The sequence below is a fragment of the Scardinius erythrophthalmus genome, assembly GCF_964197995.2.
Source record: "Scardinius erythrophthalmus genome assembly, chromosome: 25".
Classification (NCBI taxonomy): domain Eukaryota; kingdom Metazoa; phylum Chordata; class Actinopteri; order Cypriniformes; family Leuciscidae; genus Scardinius; species Scardinius erythrophthalmus.
The window spans coordinates 18817504-18832179 of NC_138245.1; the positions used below are offsets into that span (position 1 = coordinate 18817504).

The window sequence follows — 14676 nt, forward strand, 5'->3', positions numbered from 1 at the left end:
AAAAACTTTCAGTACCTCTCAATACCGTAAAGCACTCTGGGCATTATTCTTTACACGATTCAACTACTAGATTGCTTATTGCCCCGGTTGTTGCATTGTTGATTCCAAGATCTTTGTCAACCCCATTCAGTCGACCCCTATGGAGAACCAAGCCAATGCTCCTGAAAATCCTCAGCCGGGTTGCCCTTCAGATCGACAGTAATAAACTCATCCATACCGTTCACTTCTCTGTGGGTACTGGTCACCCAGGGGCCAATCAAACCTTCTAAATTCACTTAATTGTAACTGGTGGCCCAGCATGGAAAGAGATGTAAGAAGGTTTGTGAGTGGATGTACTGACTGCACATTTCCAAATCTCTATCATGCAAGCTCCTTCCTTTGCCCGTTTCCAATCGCCCCTGGTCACATCTAGGGGTGGATTTTATTACGGATACCTTTATCCTTGTAATTGTTGACCAGTTACAAGTCCTGCCAACTGCTTCCTCTCAAGGGACTACCAACGTCCATGGAGACTGTGGAGCTTCTTTTCAACAAAGTGTTTAGCTACTTTGGTATTCCTGAGGACATTGTGTCAGACAGAGTTCCCCAATACATCTCCAGAGTCAGGAAGGCCTTTATGAATGTGACCGTTAGTCTGTCTTCGGGGTTCCATTCTCAATCCAACGGGCAGTTGGAACGGAAGATTCAGGAAATTGGACGCTTCCTCCGAACCTTCTGCCATAACCACCAGAACTCTTGGAGCCAGTATCTCAACTGGGCCGAGTACACGCAAAACTCTTTGCGCCAAAGAAGCACTGGCCTTACCCCTTTCCAGTGCGTACTCCGCTATCAACCACTGTTGTTTCCCTGGTCTGGAGCACTCTTGGATTTTCTATCAGTTGATCACTGGTTCCAGGAGAGTGAGAGGGTCTGGGACTCAGCTCATCACCATTTGCAAGGAGCCATCCGGAGGCAGAAGAACCAAGCAGATGTCCGCCGATCTGCGGTCCCCACTTACCAACCAGAACAAAAGGTATGGCTTTCAGGACATCAGGTTATGCCTACCATGCAAAAAGTCACAGGTACATTGGCCCCTTTGAGATCATTAAGGAGATTATTCCTGTTTCCTTTCAACCATAGCACTACAGCATTCACTCAGTTTTCCATGAGTATCAACTCAGGCCCTATCACTCACCTGTGTCACTTTCTTTCACAGAGCCTGGTGATGGTGACAAACCCCACCTGCAGCCAGGTAAAGAGGATGGAAGATTGTTTACACTTACTGATCTCTCCAGTCTGTTTCCTGACACATACCAAAGCATAGCTTTTAACATTTCATTTTAGTGAACCATCACTTCAGAAAATCTAGGGACTGAAATATTACCGAATCCCAGAAATTTCCTGAGTGCTAAAATCAACTAATAAGATACAAAATCATACACATTTTCTACTACCTGATATTTAAATTTAAATGTTTTAAAACTTGTATGATGTGATAGGCTACGCGATAGGCCTATGTGTTTCTCTGTCCCCTCTTATTTGAGGTTGTGGATGATTGTCCAGGTATAACTGTTTCTCTAAGAAAACATTCCCCCCTTTTTATTAACATTTTATATTATTGTATTAATTCGAAATTTAAATATTTATTGATCAGGATCGGGAAAGGTCCTCTGTTTCGTGAATTATAACCGGTTATTTTAATAAACTATACGGAGAAAAAACACAGACATCACTGGACAGGAACCTCTTATTAGCATATCTCCATTTATGGATAGCAGGTCACATACACGTGACATGAGCAGCATGAGGGCACACATTGCAAACTTTAACATCCTCAAAGCACGCTATGTTGGAGCACTGCATAGGAGGCTATTGGTTCCGACAATTAGAAGGTAAGTGACTACGGATGAAAATTAGACAGTGTTGACTAAATCTGGCGCATTTGACATATTATGTATTATTAATGTGTATTGTCCCTGATTAAATGAATAAAATTAAAATAAATAAATATTTAAAGAAATGTTACAATTATAATAAAGAATTATTTTGAGTTATACAAGGCATGTTGAACTATGAAGGTGAAAAAAATCTGATGTAATTTTATGAACTTCCAATTAATTGTATTAAACTTGCAGGGCGCACTTCCATTTTTATCCGAATACAAATACAGATATGAATAAATTTGAGATTGTTACAGATATTTACTCTGCTGCACACCCCTTACTATGTAATTCCTTATTCAGTCTAGCATTTTAAATACTTTCAACAAGCCTCATTAGTGACCTCTAATGGCCAATGATGGTGTTAAAGTTTAAAAAACTGGAGGAGTTTTGCAGGCATAGGATATGAGATATTAGATTAATGAATATCTTTACATGAGAGGATGAGGATGGAGAAAAGCCAATTTAATATAGCACTTCTATATTTACTTGTGCAAACTGCGTACTAATGATAATAATACAATATTCCACCAAAATGTGAAGCGATCAATCACAATTCAAAATTCTGCTTTAAAAAGGGCAGTACAACTTAAATACAACAATACTGAATAAATTAAATATCTAAATAAATGTTAGATTAATATAACAGGAAGTGCCAATAAGGTCTGTAGACTTCTTTGTGACCTTCAGATATGAAATGTAATTGTCAGAATAGTATATCTGTGTAACAAACACTAAAACAAAACAACAAACCAAAAGTAGTTTAGTTGCTATAAAGTCAACAACTTTGCACTGTACTATGATTTGGTAGATTTACTATTCATAGAGCAACATTAAAAAATAAATACCTCATTCATAACCTGTTAATGTTGATACTGTAATCTCCTATGCTAAGGTAAATAAATGATACAATGTTAGAGTAAATGATACAAAGTCTTGTCAAATTAAGAGATGTGCTTTGTAGTAGAGGAGGCATCTTAACGTCATGGAGAAACATTAATACATGCACAACATTCAAATATTTCAAAGTCTTCCAGTGACAGTGAAACAGATAAATGATTCCATTCTGATGACGGTACTAGAAACGTGCGATACATCGCTGACTTGGCTTGAATTTCGTGATTCACTTTCATAACCGCTAAAAAAAATGAATTAGTGAATTTACTGAAACCAGCTCAGCATAACAGGAAATTTCTTGCGTTTTAGTTCTTGCTGATCAATTAACACTTAAAATTATACAAAAAAAGAAAAAAAAAAGAAAGAAGGCATGCAAAGCACGCTAGGCAAAGCACTGCAGACAGTATGACCAGCATGTCTTAAAAACACAGCCAGGGTCATCCAAAACACAAAATTTAAAAATACTCAACATGTTTTAAAATTTCTACAGTTTCAAAACATCTGATTTGCATGGTCAAAACTAAATGTTCAATACAGAAAGGTCTTAACCAAATGGGAAAGAACATACACAGTACACTTCCTCTAAAACTTCCCAGGACTATGAGCAAAGCTAAGCACTTGTGGTAGCTCACGATTGCACTGCAGCACTAAATCGAATGACCTTTCAAACCCAGAATAGTAACTCTGCTATACTATTTGTCAATGAGATTTGTGTCATTCTATTATACCAGCAACTGTACACATTATATGGTACACGTCTCTGATGCTTGATTATACCACTTCCTTAAAATCAAGCTCATGAAACTAGCAGAGCAGCTGTTGAGCCATTCACTGTTTTACATATTAATTTATACATATTTACATAATGAAATGCACAGGGTGCACAACTGTGTGATTATTTTAATAAACCTACATGTTCTGTTATAGCAGCGGTTCTTCAGGACCCATATTTTACATAAGACTTCAAACTGCAACCCAACAGCACCAAAATTGTTTATTGAACAAAAATATCCTTGAAATAAAACATAAAATTAAACAATACCATCAACCCCATTGGCGGATCTTGCCCCAGCCCCTTCCTTTTTGCCTAAAAATTTTTACTAAACATTTATTTTTTTAATAAATCATATTCTCGGCTAAATATATTAATTCAGGTTATTGTATATTTTAAAATATTACTTTGTAAATAAATGAATGAATAAATCCAATCAAACTTTTTTACATAGCAATTGGAATTTACTGTAGCCTATGCTACCTGACTCGTCAAAATGGATATTCAGTATTTTTAAAAAGTCAACTGACTGCAAAGCATTCTGAACAGATTGCAAACAGGCCACGTTCACACAGCAGTGGTTGACAGTCTTGTCACTGTATTTGAGTAATTCATTCAGTGCCGTGGCTCCGAAACTCTGGAATTATCTTCCTTTAACTCTTTGTGACACAAATCTCAACTAAAAACCCATCTTTTCTTACAGCATTTATAACCCTACTCTGTTTAGTGTAGGCTAACTTCCACCGACCCCTTCCACAGCCAATCACCCTCTCTCCTCCTTCTCTCCGCTAACCGAGGAAGAAGTATCTACACTTCTCCTCTCCAGTCATCCTACCACCTGCCCTCTAGACCCCATCCCCTCACACCTTCTACAAGCCATCTCTCCCACACTTCTACCAGCACTCACACACATCATCAACTCATCCCTCCATACTGGCACTTTCCCTACTGCATTCAAGCAGGCTCGGGTTACTCCACTGCTTAAAAAAGCAACACTAAACACATCATCTGTAGAGAATTACAGACCTATCTCTCTCCTACCATTCATTGTGAAAACACTTGAAAGAGCTGTTTTCAACCAAGTAACATCCTTCTTGTCTCTGAACAACCAGCTGGATGTCAACCAATCTGGCTTCAAGAAAGGGGATTCTACTGAGACTGCATTACTGTCGGTCACAGAAGCCCTACGGATCGCAAAAAGCTGCTTCCAAATCTTCAGTCCTCATTCTCCTGGATCTGTCTGCTGCCTTCGACACTGTGAATCATCAGATCCTTATGTCCAGCCTCTCATCACTGGGCATCGCAGGAACTCCTCTCCACTGGTTTGAGTCCTATCTCACAGGTAGGTCCTTCAGGGTCGCAGGGAGAGGAGAAGTATCCAGAGCACATCAACTGACCACAGGGGTCCCTCAGGGTTCAGTTCTTGGACCCTTGCTCTTCTCCATCTAAACCACATCACTGGGACACATCATACAGACACATGGTTTCTCCTACCACTGCTATGCTGATGACACACAGCTCTTCCTCTCATTTCAACCAGATGGTCCCACAGTAGCTGCACGGATCTCAAGCTGTCTGGCGGACATCTCGACATGGATGAAGGAACATCACCTGCAGCTCAACCTGGCAAAGACTGAGCTTCTCGTCCTCCCTGCCAATCCATCTCTACAGCACGACTTCACTATCCAGCTAGAATCATCATCAATCACCCCATCAAGGTTGGTCAGAAATCTTGGAGTAACGTTTGATGACCAGCTGACCTTCACAGATCACATATCAAAGACAGCTCGATCATGCAGGTTTGCACTGCACAACATCAGGAAGATCAGGCTTTTGCTAACTGAGCATGCAACACAACTTCTCGTCCAGGCCCTGGTCATTTCTAGGCTTGACTACTGCAATGCTCTTCTGGCTGGACTTCCATCATGTGCAAATAAACCTCTACAAATGATTCAGAATGCTTCAGCTCGTCTCGTCTTCAACGAGATAGGTCTGTAATTCTCAAAAGGGCCCACGTCACTCCTCTGTTCATCTCTCTGCACTGGCTACCTCTCGCTGCTCGCATCAAGTTCAAGGCACTGACGCTTGCTTACAGATCTATCACAGGCTCAGCTCCCTCCTACTTTCACTCACTCCTACGAGTCTACATCCCTACCAGAAGCCTACGATCAGTCAAAGAGCGACGTCTCGTGGTACCATCACAGAGAGCCACAAAATCACTTTCCAGAACATTCTCATTCACAGTTCCATGCTGGTGGAACGCGCTCCCCACCCTCATCCGGAATGCAGAATCCCTGACAACATTCAAAAGACAGCTGAAAACCCATCTCTTCCGTGAGAACTTTCCCTTTCCCTTTAAAACCTCACTTATCTGGCTCATGCTACTCTGAATAATGCCTGAACTTTGTATCTCGAGCACTTCTTGCGTTGTTTTTCCTCCTCATGATGACTCGCTTAATTTAGTCCTAATTTGTAAGTCGCTTTGGATAAAAGCGTCTGCTAAATGACTAAATGTAAATGTAGTGTTCTGCTGTTTTGTTACTGTATATTTGTATATGTATATTTACTATGTGATGCATACATATTTATACATACATATACACAGCTTGATGCTGTGTTTTTATCCGTTTTCTTCATCTCTTCGATCACACAGTATAAGAGGTCCAGAGTGTGTTGGCGCTGCATGCTTTTCTTTGCATTATAAGCATAGCACAAGCTAATTTTCAGTGGCTTTCAAAAAGTGCCATCCCACCCACAAATGAATAAAACAAAATGTTTTATAATTAAATAATGACACGCACATATTCAGTCACGTCGCCTGATGGTTATTTGTGAGATTTGGAGAAATTATGTATTCCCACGTTACATACTTTATATTTCTTAAAAAAAAATTATGCCTCTGTTACTGTCTTCTGGTATAGATTATATGAGTTATATGCCCCCCCTTGCTCAAATGTCAAGCTACACCTATGATGAACCCCACAATGTGTAAAATTATTGAGAGTTTAGTTTCTAAAGGCCTCTATTTTAATGGTTTCCTGTGTTCCGCAGCCAACAATTGGCCTCACAAAGCTCTTTGTGAATGGACAAACCCATCCACAAATATTTATCCTCATTGGGAGTGTATTTAATGTATTCTGGGTTATAATTTTTTCCCTACACATCACAATTGCCTTTTTATCCCAACAGATGAATTTGGGCCAAAATATCAGTTTGACAACATATTTGACTTCAACAACAAAGTTATGTGAAGCCACCACATAACTAAATTACACTACTTTTGAAAAGTTTGGGGTCAGTACGCTTTTTCTTTCTTTGGAAAGAAATTAATACTTATTTCTCAGCGTTTGTTTTTTATGTCATTTTTGATCCAATAAAGCCATATTGATTATAAGAGACTTCTTTCAAAAACATTTGAAAAGATCTTACCAAAACCAAACTTAAATGGTGATGTATGTGGTTATTTGCATTTAACACCCTTTTCCATTTTGTACCAATCAGAACAAACATGCGACCAAGCATACTAAGATTTCATACAAGATAATAGATGTTGTGTAATAGATGAAACAACTTATGCTCGCAGTGTTCCAGCGACAGGAAGGGAGGAGCTATTATGCAGCAAAACATCCATAGGTACGCTTCAGCAGATGCATACTGTTTTGTTTTGAAACCAAGCCTGTCATGTGGGTACCAAAGCCCGCAAGGCACGAGCACGCTGCCGCCGAGCTCTCATATGCGTCACTTCAGAACACCCATGAGAACAGCGGCTTTGACACCTTAACTTAAACAGTTAAGCTAAAGAAAAAATTGTGAAACTGAAACCGCTGCAGGATTATGTGGTGAGCCCTTACTGTTTGAGAAAAGGATTTCCTCTAAAGACAAGACGCTGTGTTCGGTCTTAGTGGGGCAAGTGTTTGGCAGTGACCCCCTGCAAACAAAGAACTAGGCTACTTCACACAAGTTATATTTGCAACCATTCTGATCTGTTCAAAAACAGATTAAAACTTGGTCTAAAACAGATATTTGTAGTAACGAAATGGCCAGAAACAGAAATTATTCATGTTTTCATGATGCAAGATGGCTGATTAATAAGGAAGTATGGCATCAGTACATCAACACAATCGTATGATCAATAAAATCATGTGAATAAATATGTTACATCCCTTAAATGAACAGTCTTCATAACTTCCCAATATTACAAGTCCATGAAATGGTCAATGAGTCGATATGTGGTGCGTTATTTTTGCTGAATTGGGCTCAGACAGCGATGACCACCGAAACTGCCAATTGCTTAACAGAAACTGACAGAAACTCTCTTTGCAATTTGGGACTTCAAAAGGAAATCAAAAGGACATGCTACATTTACCTAAAACTTATGTAACTAATGTAAAATATATACATAACTGAAAGAAAAGTTTCAATAATATGTTAGGCGATGCATGTCTTAATAACCTTCAGATTAAAAAAAAATAAATAAAAATGGGTAGTATGTGTACTCACAACACGTAAGCGCAGTCGTGCTCATGGGAAAGTAATAATGACTGCAGCCAGATCTTCAACTCCATGTTTCTCTTGACTTTCCTGTAAAAATGTTTTTAAAAAAGCCCATCAATAAATATAAAAAAAATTGGGAAATATTTGAAAAATATCTACCTTGAAACATCCATAACAAACATCATAAGCTGTGACTGTTATCAGTCTACTAAAACAGGTTTCATTTAGCTGTTAATTCTTGAAAATTCCATAACTGTAATTATCTTTCTTTTCTGCAGAACACAAAAGATTATATTTTGAAGAACATGTGAACACAAAAGAAGAATGTTGGTAACCTAACATTTTTGGTGACCATTGACAAAAAACATTGAAAAAATATTTTTGTTCCACAGAAAAAAAAAGAAAGTAAATGACAACATTTTCATTGAACTATCCCTTTAATAATGTTTTCTTTTTTTCTTCATGCAATATAGCTGAATTTAGCCTAATTAAAAAGTCAGTTCTTGATTCCTCATAATGTAGGTCAAAACCAGTACACAAACACACATAAAATCTATGAGGATATGTGATCTGAGGTCATGATGGTCAAATATCTCAGAGTTTCAGGCTTTCCACAAGATTTCCACAAGTTTCACTGCTCAAATGTGTACAAGCAGCATATTATAAGTTCCTTTGTATTTTTAGGCAAAGGCCCTCCATTACGTTCACTAACGTTCAGTAATCTGTGCCTATCTGTTACACGCAGAGAGAAAAAACCACCAGTTTTGCATCACGGGTTTGGTTTACCCCACTAGTCTTCACTCTAAAGTATGAAGTGTGAGGTACATCCAGAAATGCTTGCACAGACGGTATAATAGAACAGAAAGTCATGGAACAGGTTAGCTTAATCATGCTTACATTACTCACTTAATGACCTAACTAATGAAATTCCATAGTGCTCACTTGTTTCTTGTAATAACCAGCACTGAGGTAAAATTCAACAAAGGAAGTCAATGTAAAGAAGCATTTTTCATCATTACAATTACTGTTGTATTGCATTAGCAAAATAAGAAGTAGCCATTCTTTACCTCATATTGTATATCTCAATGGAAAGAATTGATTGTGCAATGTCTATGAAACAACAAGCTCAAAATGTAGTTTCACTGATTGTGGGTGTTTGCGACATTTTCATCTTAATGTGGCCAGCCTGTGGTCAGGTGTGAAAGGATTTTGGTGAAATAACTTTTAAGTGGAACTTAATTTCGCGAGATCTATTTCAGAGAGGAAGCAGCTTGACCTAATATAGCATTTATACGCCAAAAATATAGCATATAGAAAATGGGCCCCGTGTGCCCAGTTTAATGGTCAAGTACTTGCTTAGTCAGCTTGATTTTGATTGTAAATATATAATATTGCAGCAAGTATTGACTTTCACACTTGGCTTTTACAAATTGTGCACATCATATCATCATATTTAAAGAGTGCTGGAATGTGTTACATGGCTACATCCTATGTTTTGGGGGGTCCCCTTCGGTTAAAATCGCATTCTAAAAGGATTCTTTACACTGCTGCAGTGTTTGTCTTGTTGATAGGCCAATTTCTTAGTGAAAGTTTAAGATAATATACAGGTAAGATAATAATTGCAACAATAGTTCATATTTATTATTCAAATTTAACCCTCTACCGCATGGTGTGGCCATATGGCAACATACTCTTTGTGTTCATTTCCTTGCCACTGTCTCTGAAGAAAACATTCTCGTGTTTTTTGTTGGAATGAGAAGACCTTAGTTTAGCCAATGATGTGCTTTGGTTAAGTCACATGACATTATTTCTGACAGATTGTCATCTTTTGTCGGTAGTTAATGAAAGCAAACTAAAACATCAGGAACAAACAAAGACCAGCCCATATCACATACACAAAAAAATCGGAAACATTACCTCAGGTAAGTTAAGATGACATATTCACGACCACTCAAAAAAGTTTTTATGAAATTAGTTTTTGGTAAATCGATCAAATGTCTGTGCAATTTTGGAATGACATTATTGCAATACTTCAGCTAGCTAGAAAGGTCAGCAGCAACCTGTTAGGCTGTAACAATAACAACATTAATGCTAGTGATATAATGTTGATGAGTCATATGTTAAGGAGTGCCAAGGCATTTGTATTATGCAATAAAATCTAATTTAAATGGCTTTTTTTTTTCTTTTAAATGTCCATTATTTTACGTTGTTGCCGGATGGCAACATATCATAAAGTACCTTAAAATAATATTTTGTCGAATTTTTTTTTTTTTTTTTTTTTTACAGGACTTCAAGTTAAACCATTCTAAGAAAAAGAGTCAAATAGAGAGGGTTAAGGGGCTATGTAGCAGGACCAATACTGTCCCCAAAATAGGTGTCTGTTTTCATAGTAGTTGTAAGAGGCAAACAACTTGAGTTTAGAAGCCAGCAGCCATATCATCCTGTAGCCCAAGACTGGTTTCCCACTGAAGCTAAGCAGGGCTGAGACTGGTTAGTACCTGGATGGGAGACCTCCTGAGAAAAAAAAACAGGTTGCTACTGGAAGAGGTGTTAATGAGGCCAGTAGGGGGTGCTCACCCTGTGGTCTGTGTGGGTCCTAACGCCGCAGTGTAGTGACAGGGACACTATACTTTCAAAAAGCACCGTCCTTCGGATGAGACATTAAACTAAATTTGCCCATTGGCCCCTGTCCATCATGGTCTCCTAATCATCCTCATATATACTGACTGACTTCATCACTGTCTTCTCTCCACCAGTAAGCTGGTGTGTGCTGGGCGTTCTGGTGCAATATGGCTGCTGTCGCATCATCCAGGTGGATGCTGCACATTAGTGGTGGTTGAGGAGATTCCCCCCTTCCATATGTGAAGCGCTTTTGAGGACCCTGAAAAGCGCTATATAAAAGTAAAAATTATTATTATTATATTATTATTTCAGGAGAAAGGCTTGCATGCATTATTTTAGAATTAATGGAGCCATTGGTAAATGTGAAAGACGTCTGCGGTTTAGAACATATAGTAGTTAATTGCAACCTAAAAACCACACAGGACCCCTTACAGTCATCTCTGTATGTGTGAGTTTACGCTCACCTGTGAGAGTTGGCTCAATGCACATATAGCGATTCCACCATCTGCGTAAAAAGAAATGTCAGAGATGAGATGTCTATTCAGTTCACTGCTTTTATCTGAGAAGCTTACAGAAGATTCCCGCAACTGCTGGGGAAAAAAAGTATAAGGTAAAAACATATAAGGCCAATAAAAAATGTAATTACTTTAAAATTATTATTATTATTTTTTTTCAGAATTCATTTACACAGATTAACTAGAAATGTATCCATTGTTTTATATATTTAGGTAGATAGAATGATAGATCAAACAATAGACAGATTTAACGATAAGACAGGGAGAACAAATGAACGATAGATAGATAGATCCAAATTGTGGTTAGAAAATGATAGAATGACAGATCAATAGACAGAACGATAGAACAATAGACAGATAGAACGATAGAACAATAGAATGATAGATAGAACGATAGAACGATAGATAGATAGAACGATAGAACGATAGAACGATAGATAGAACGATAGAACGATAGAACGATAGAACGATAGATAGATAGATAGATAGATAGATAGATAGATAGATAGATAGATAGATAGATAGATAGATAGATAGATAGATAGATAGATAGATAGATAGATAGATCTAATTTGTGGATAGAAAACTCATGATAATGAGAAAACAAGTTTCTAGAAAACAAACATTTTATGACTTCCATCAAAGTTCAATTTCCTACATAACTTCTGCAATCCAAAAACAGAAAAAGCTGCTGTGTACAAGGTGATGACAAAGAGAAATATGATTGCCAGTAAGTCAACTCCCCCCCCCACCCCCACCCCCCCATCTCACCACCACAGGAAGCTAGGTAGGAATTTTCTGGTATAAAATAACGGCACCCCAAAGCACATCTGTACATCTCCTCTTTTGTTGGCTGAATATCAAGAAAGTGCCAAAAACAAAGAAAGAGAACTGAAGAATGATTTTCTCTGGAGTCATCTTTTCTGCTCTGGTCATGCTTCTGCTTTCTGAAAGTGCTCAGTGCAGAAGAGTCGACTGCAAGTCTGAGTGTTGCTCATTCGTGGAGGGCTTTCCTGTGAGGCTAAAGGAGCTCCGTTCTGCATACAGAGAAATACAGAGGTTTTATGTAAGTATATTTAAACTCATTGCATTAAGTCTGAGCTTTACAAATACCAATCTGCAAGGCATTTCTGCTTTGTGCTATACTGAGATTTGAGGTTCTCTCTAATTCATTTGTTTACATTTGTTCTGCTTAGGAGTCCAATGACGACTTAGAACCATTCTTAACCGAGAACGTGCAACAGAACATCAATGTAAGTGCCAACCAATCTCCATACATTTACTCCCACAGCACCATACTAGCAAATATTCAAACTTAGAATTAGCAACAGCAGATTCATACTGAAACTGAAGGTTATGTGCAAGATGTGTGCAAGCCAAAGTAAAATCTTGCATCTGCACTTTGCTACGGCAGTACCAAAGTGTGATAACTGTGGGTGTCTGAAACAGCTCATAAAGGATAAACCTCATATATTTTCTTCATAGAGTCCTTATGGATGTCACGTCATGAACGAGATCCTGCGCTTCTACTTGGACACCATTCTGCCAACAGCTGTCCAGAAGAACCACTTGCACTCCAAAACGCCCATAGACTCCATTGGAAGCATATTTCAAAATCTCCAGCGGGATATGGTGAAATGTGTAAGCCCATCTTTTCGTCATTAACATATTAAATTAGTTTAAAGGATGATAGATTTGATCTTATTGATGTAATTACTTGTACATTCAGAGTAAATCTGTCCATCCTGGTGACAAACACAGCTAAAACCAACCACAACCCCTAAAACCTTCTGGTAGACAAGCAAATCATATTAGGCTGATTTGAAGTTGTTTTTAAGCATGGAACTCTGCTAATGATGGTCAATACCTCATTAAAATTATGTTGCTAAAGTTAGGATGTGAGCTGAGGTGAATATTAGGATGGTGACCATTGTTTTTTGAACAACGCAGTTTGGGCATATTCAGGATGTCGTAATAGTGCACATATGAAGAAAGCATGTGTGGATTTTTATTGGCGTTTTTAAAGCTTGTTGTGAAATGTTATGGTGAGGCAAACGAGGTGTCTTTAACATTGCAAACTACATAAAATAACACACGTCTCTTTTACAGAGGAACTACTTATCTTGCCAAAATCCCTTTGAGTTTGCCAGCATAAAGAACTCATATGAAAAGGTAAGTCTTATACTGCAATTTAATGCGAATAAGAGTAACATGTTAAATTATCAAAACTAACTTCTACTCTAAAATTGCTCGAAATGATCAAATTATGTTTTTAAATGACAACATCTTTTTCACTTTAGATGAAGGAAAAAGGCGTTTATAAAGCAATGGGAGAGCTTGATATTCTCTTTAAGTACATAGAACAGTATCTGGCATCAAAGAAAGGCAAGCACTCATAGGATGTCGCTGTGGATTGGATGGTGGCCATGATGAACTGAGTCAAGTCTGAATTCTCTGAAACCAAAGAAAGGACAATGGACAGATCAACCACATACTGTAGGATATGGCACAAATGGACTTTAACTTATCACTTGCACATCACCATTCCATCACACTACTTTCTGATGCACTGCAAAACCAGCCTCTTTACCTTCAGTTTCTGAAGTTCTTAAGTTCTGACGTTTAAGTCACATTTTTATTTAGTTGAATTTTGCCAACTTGCTTAAGTATCCTGAAAGTATTGTGTGTATATACTGATATTTATGTATTTTTGTGAGGTTTATTTATTTTTTTATAATTTATGAGCTTATAAGTTAACTGTATTGTTCACATTTCTAATGCTTATATTTAATTTGTTAAAAAAATGTGTTATCAATAAATTATTGCAACTGAATAATGCAAACATTTCCTTTTGTGGTTAATGTGGTTTAGTTGTCTTCCTCACATTGAAATGAGTTCATACTGATCTGTTTACTTCCAAGACTATATGTAATTTTTTGGGGAGGGGGACAAGCAGTATCTACGTTCCAAAATGACAAAGCATTAAAAAAGTGCTCCTTGTGACTTACCATTTAACACTATCATTTACAGGGTGTGTCAAAATGAGCGAGTAAGGCTTAAAACATGACTGTGCTAACCTCAGAACTGACCTAAATAGGGCAGTTACCAGCAGCACAGCATCAGCCTTTACTGTAATTGCAGTGATGCATGTCTCACCCTAATGAGATTAACTATGTAACAGCTAACATGAAGCTTTAAACTAGTCGTGCTGTGAGCTACTGAGTAAGCAAAACAGTATGGGAACAAGACGAGAGTTTCGGTTGTGACAGAGCGCTAAGCAACGCTTGGGGTGGTTAGCCTGGGTGGTGTTGCATTTGAAATTGAAACAACAGAGTACATTGATACACTTGTGCATTTACCAACACCAAACTATCATAGTCTGTGTATGAAACCTTGCAGGGTTTTTGTATGAAGGTACCTCCTAAGGAAACTGGTTGCAAAATCTTCAAAAAACCCA

The 14676-nt window shown here is 38.0% G+C and overlaps 1 protein-coding gene across 1 annotated transcript; it reads left to right on the forward strand.

The window, feature by feature from the left end:
- Window positions 1–12051: 12051 nt before the first annotated feature.
- Window positions 12052–14058, forward strand: il10 (interleukin 10). The gene is made up of 5 exons (XM_081358289.1): window positions 12052–12285; window positions 12416–12472; window positions 12705–12860; window positions 13329–13391; window positions 13520–14058. Exons 1-5 carry the CDS (start codon window positions 12118–12120, stop codon window positions 13616–13618), a joined length of 543 nt encoding a protein of 180 aa, XP_081214415.1. The 5' UTR covers window positions 12052–12117; the 3' UTR covers window positions 13619–14058.
- The last annotated feature ends 618 nt before the right edge of the window (window positions 14059–14676 follow it).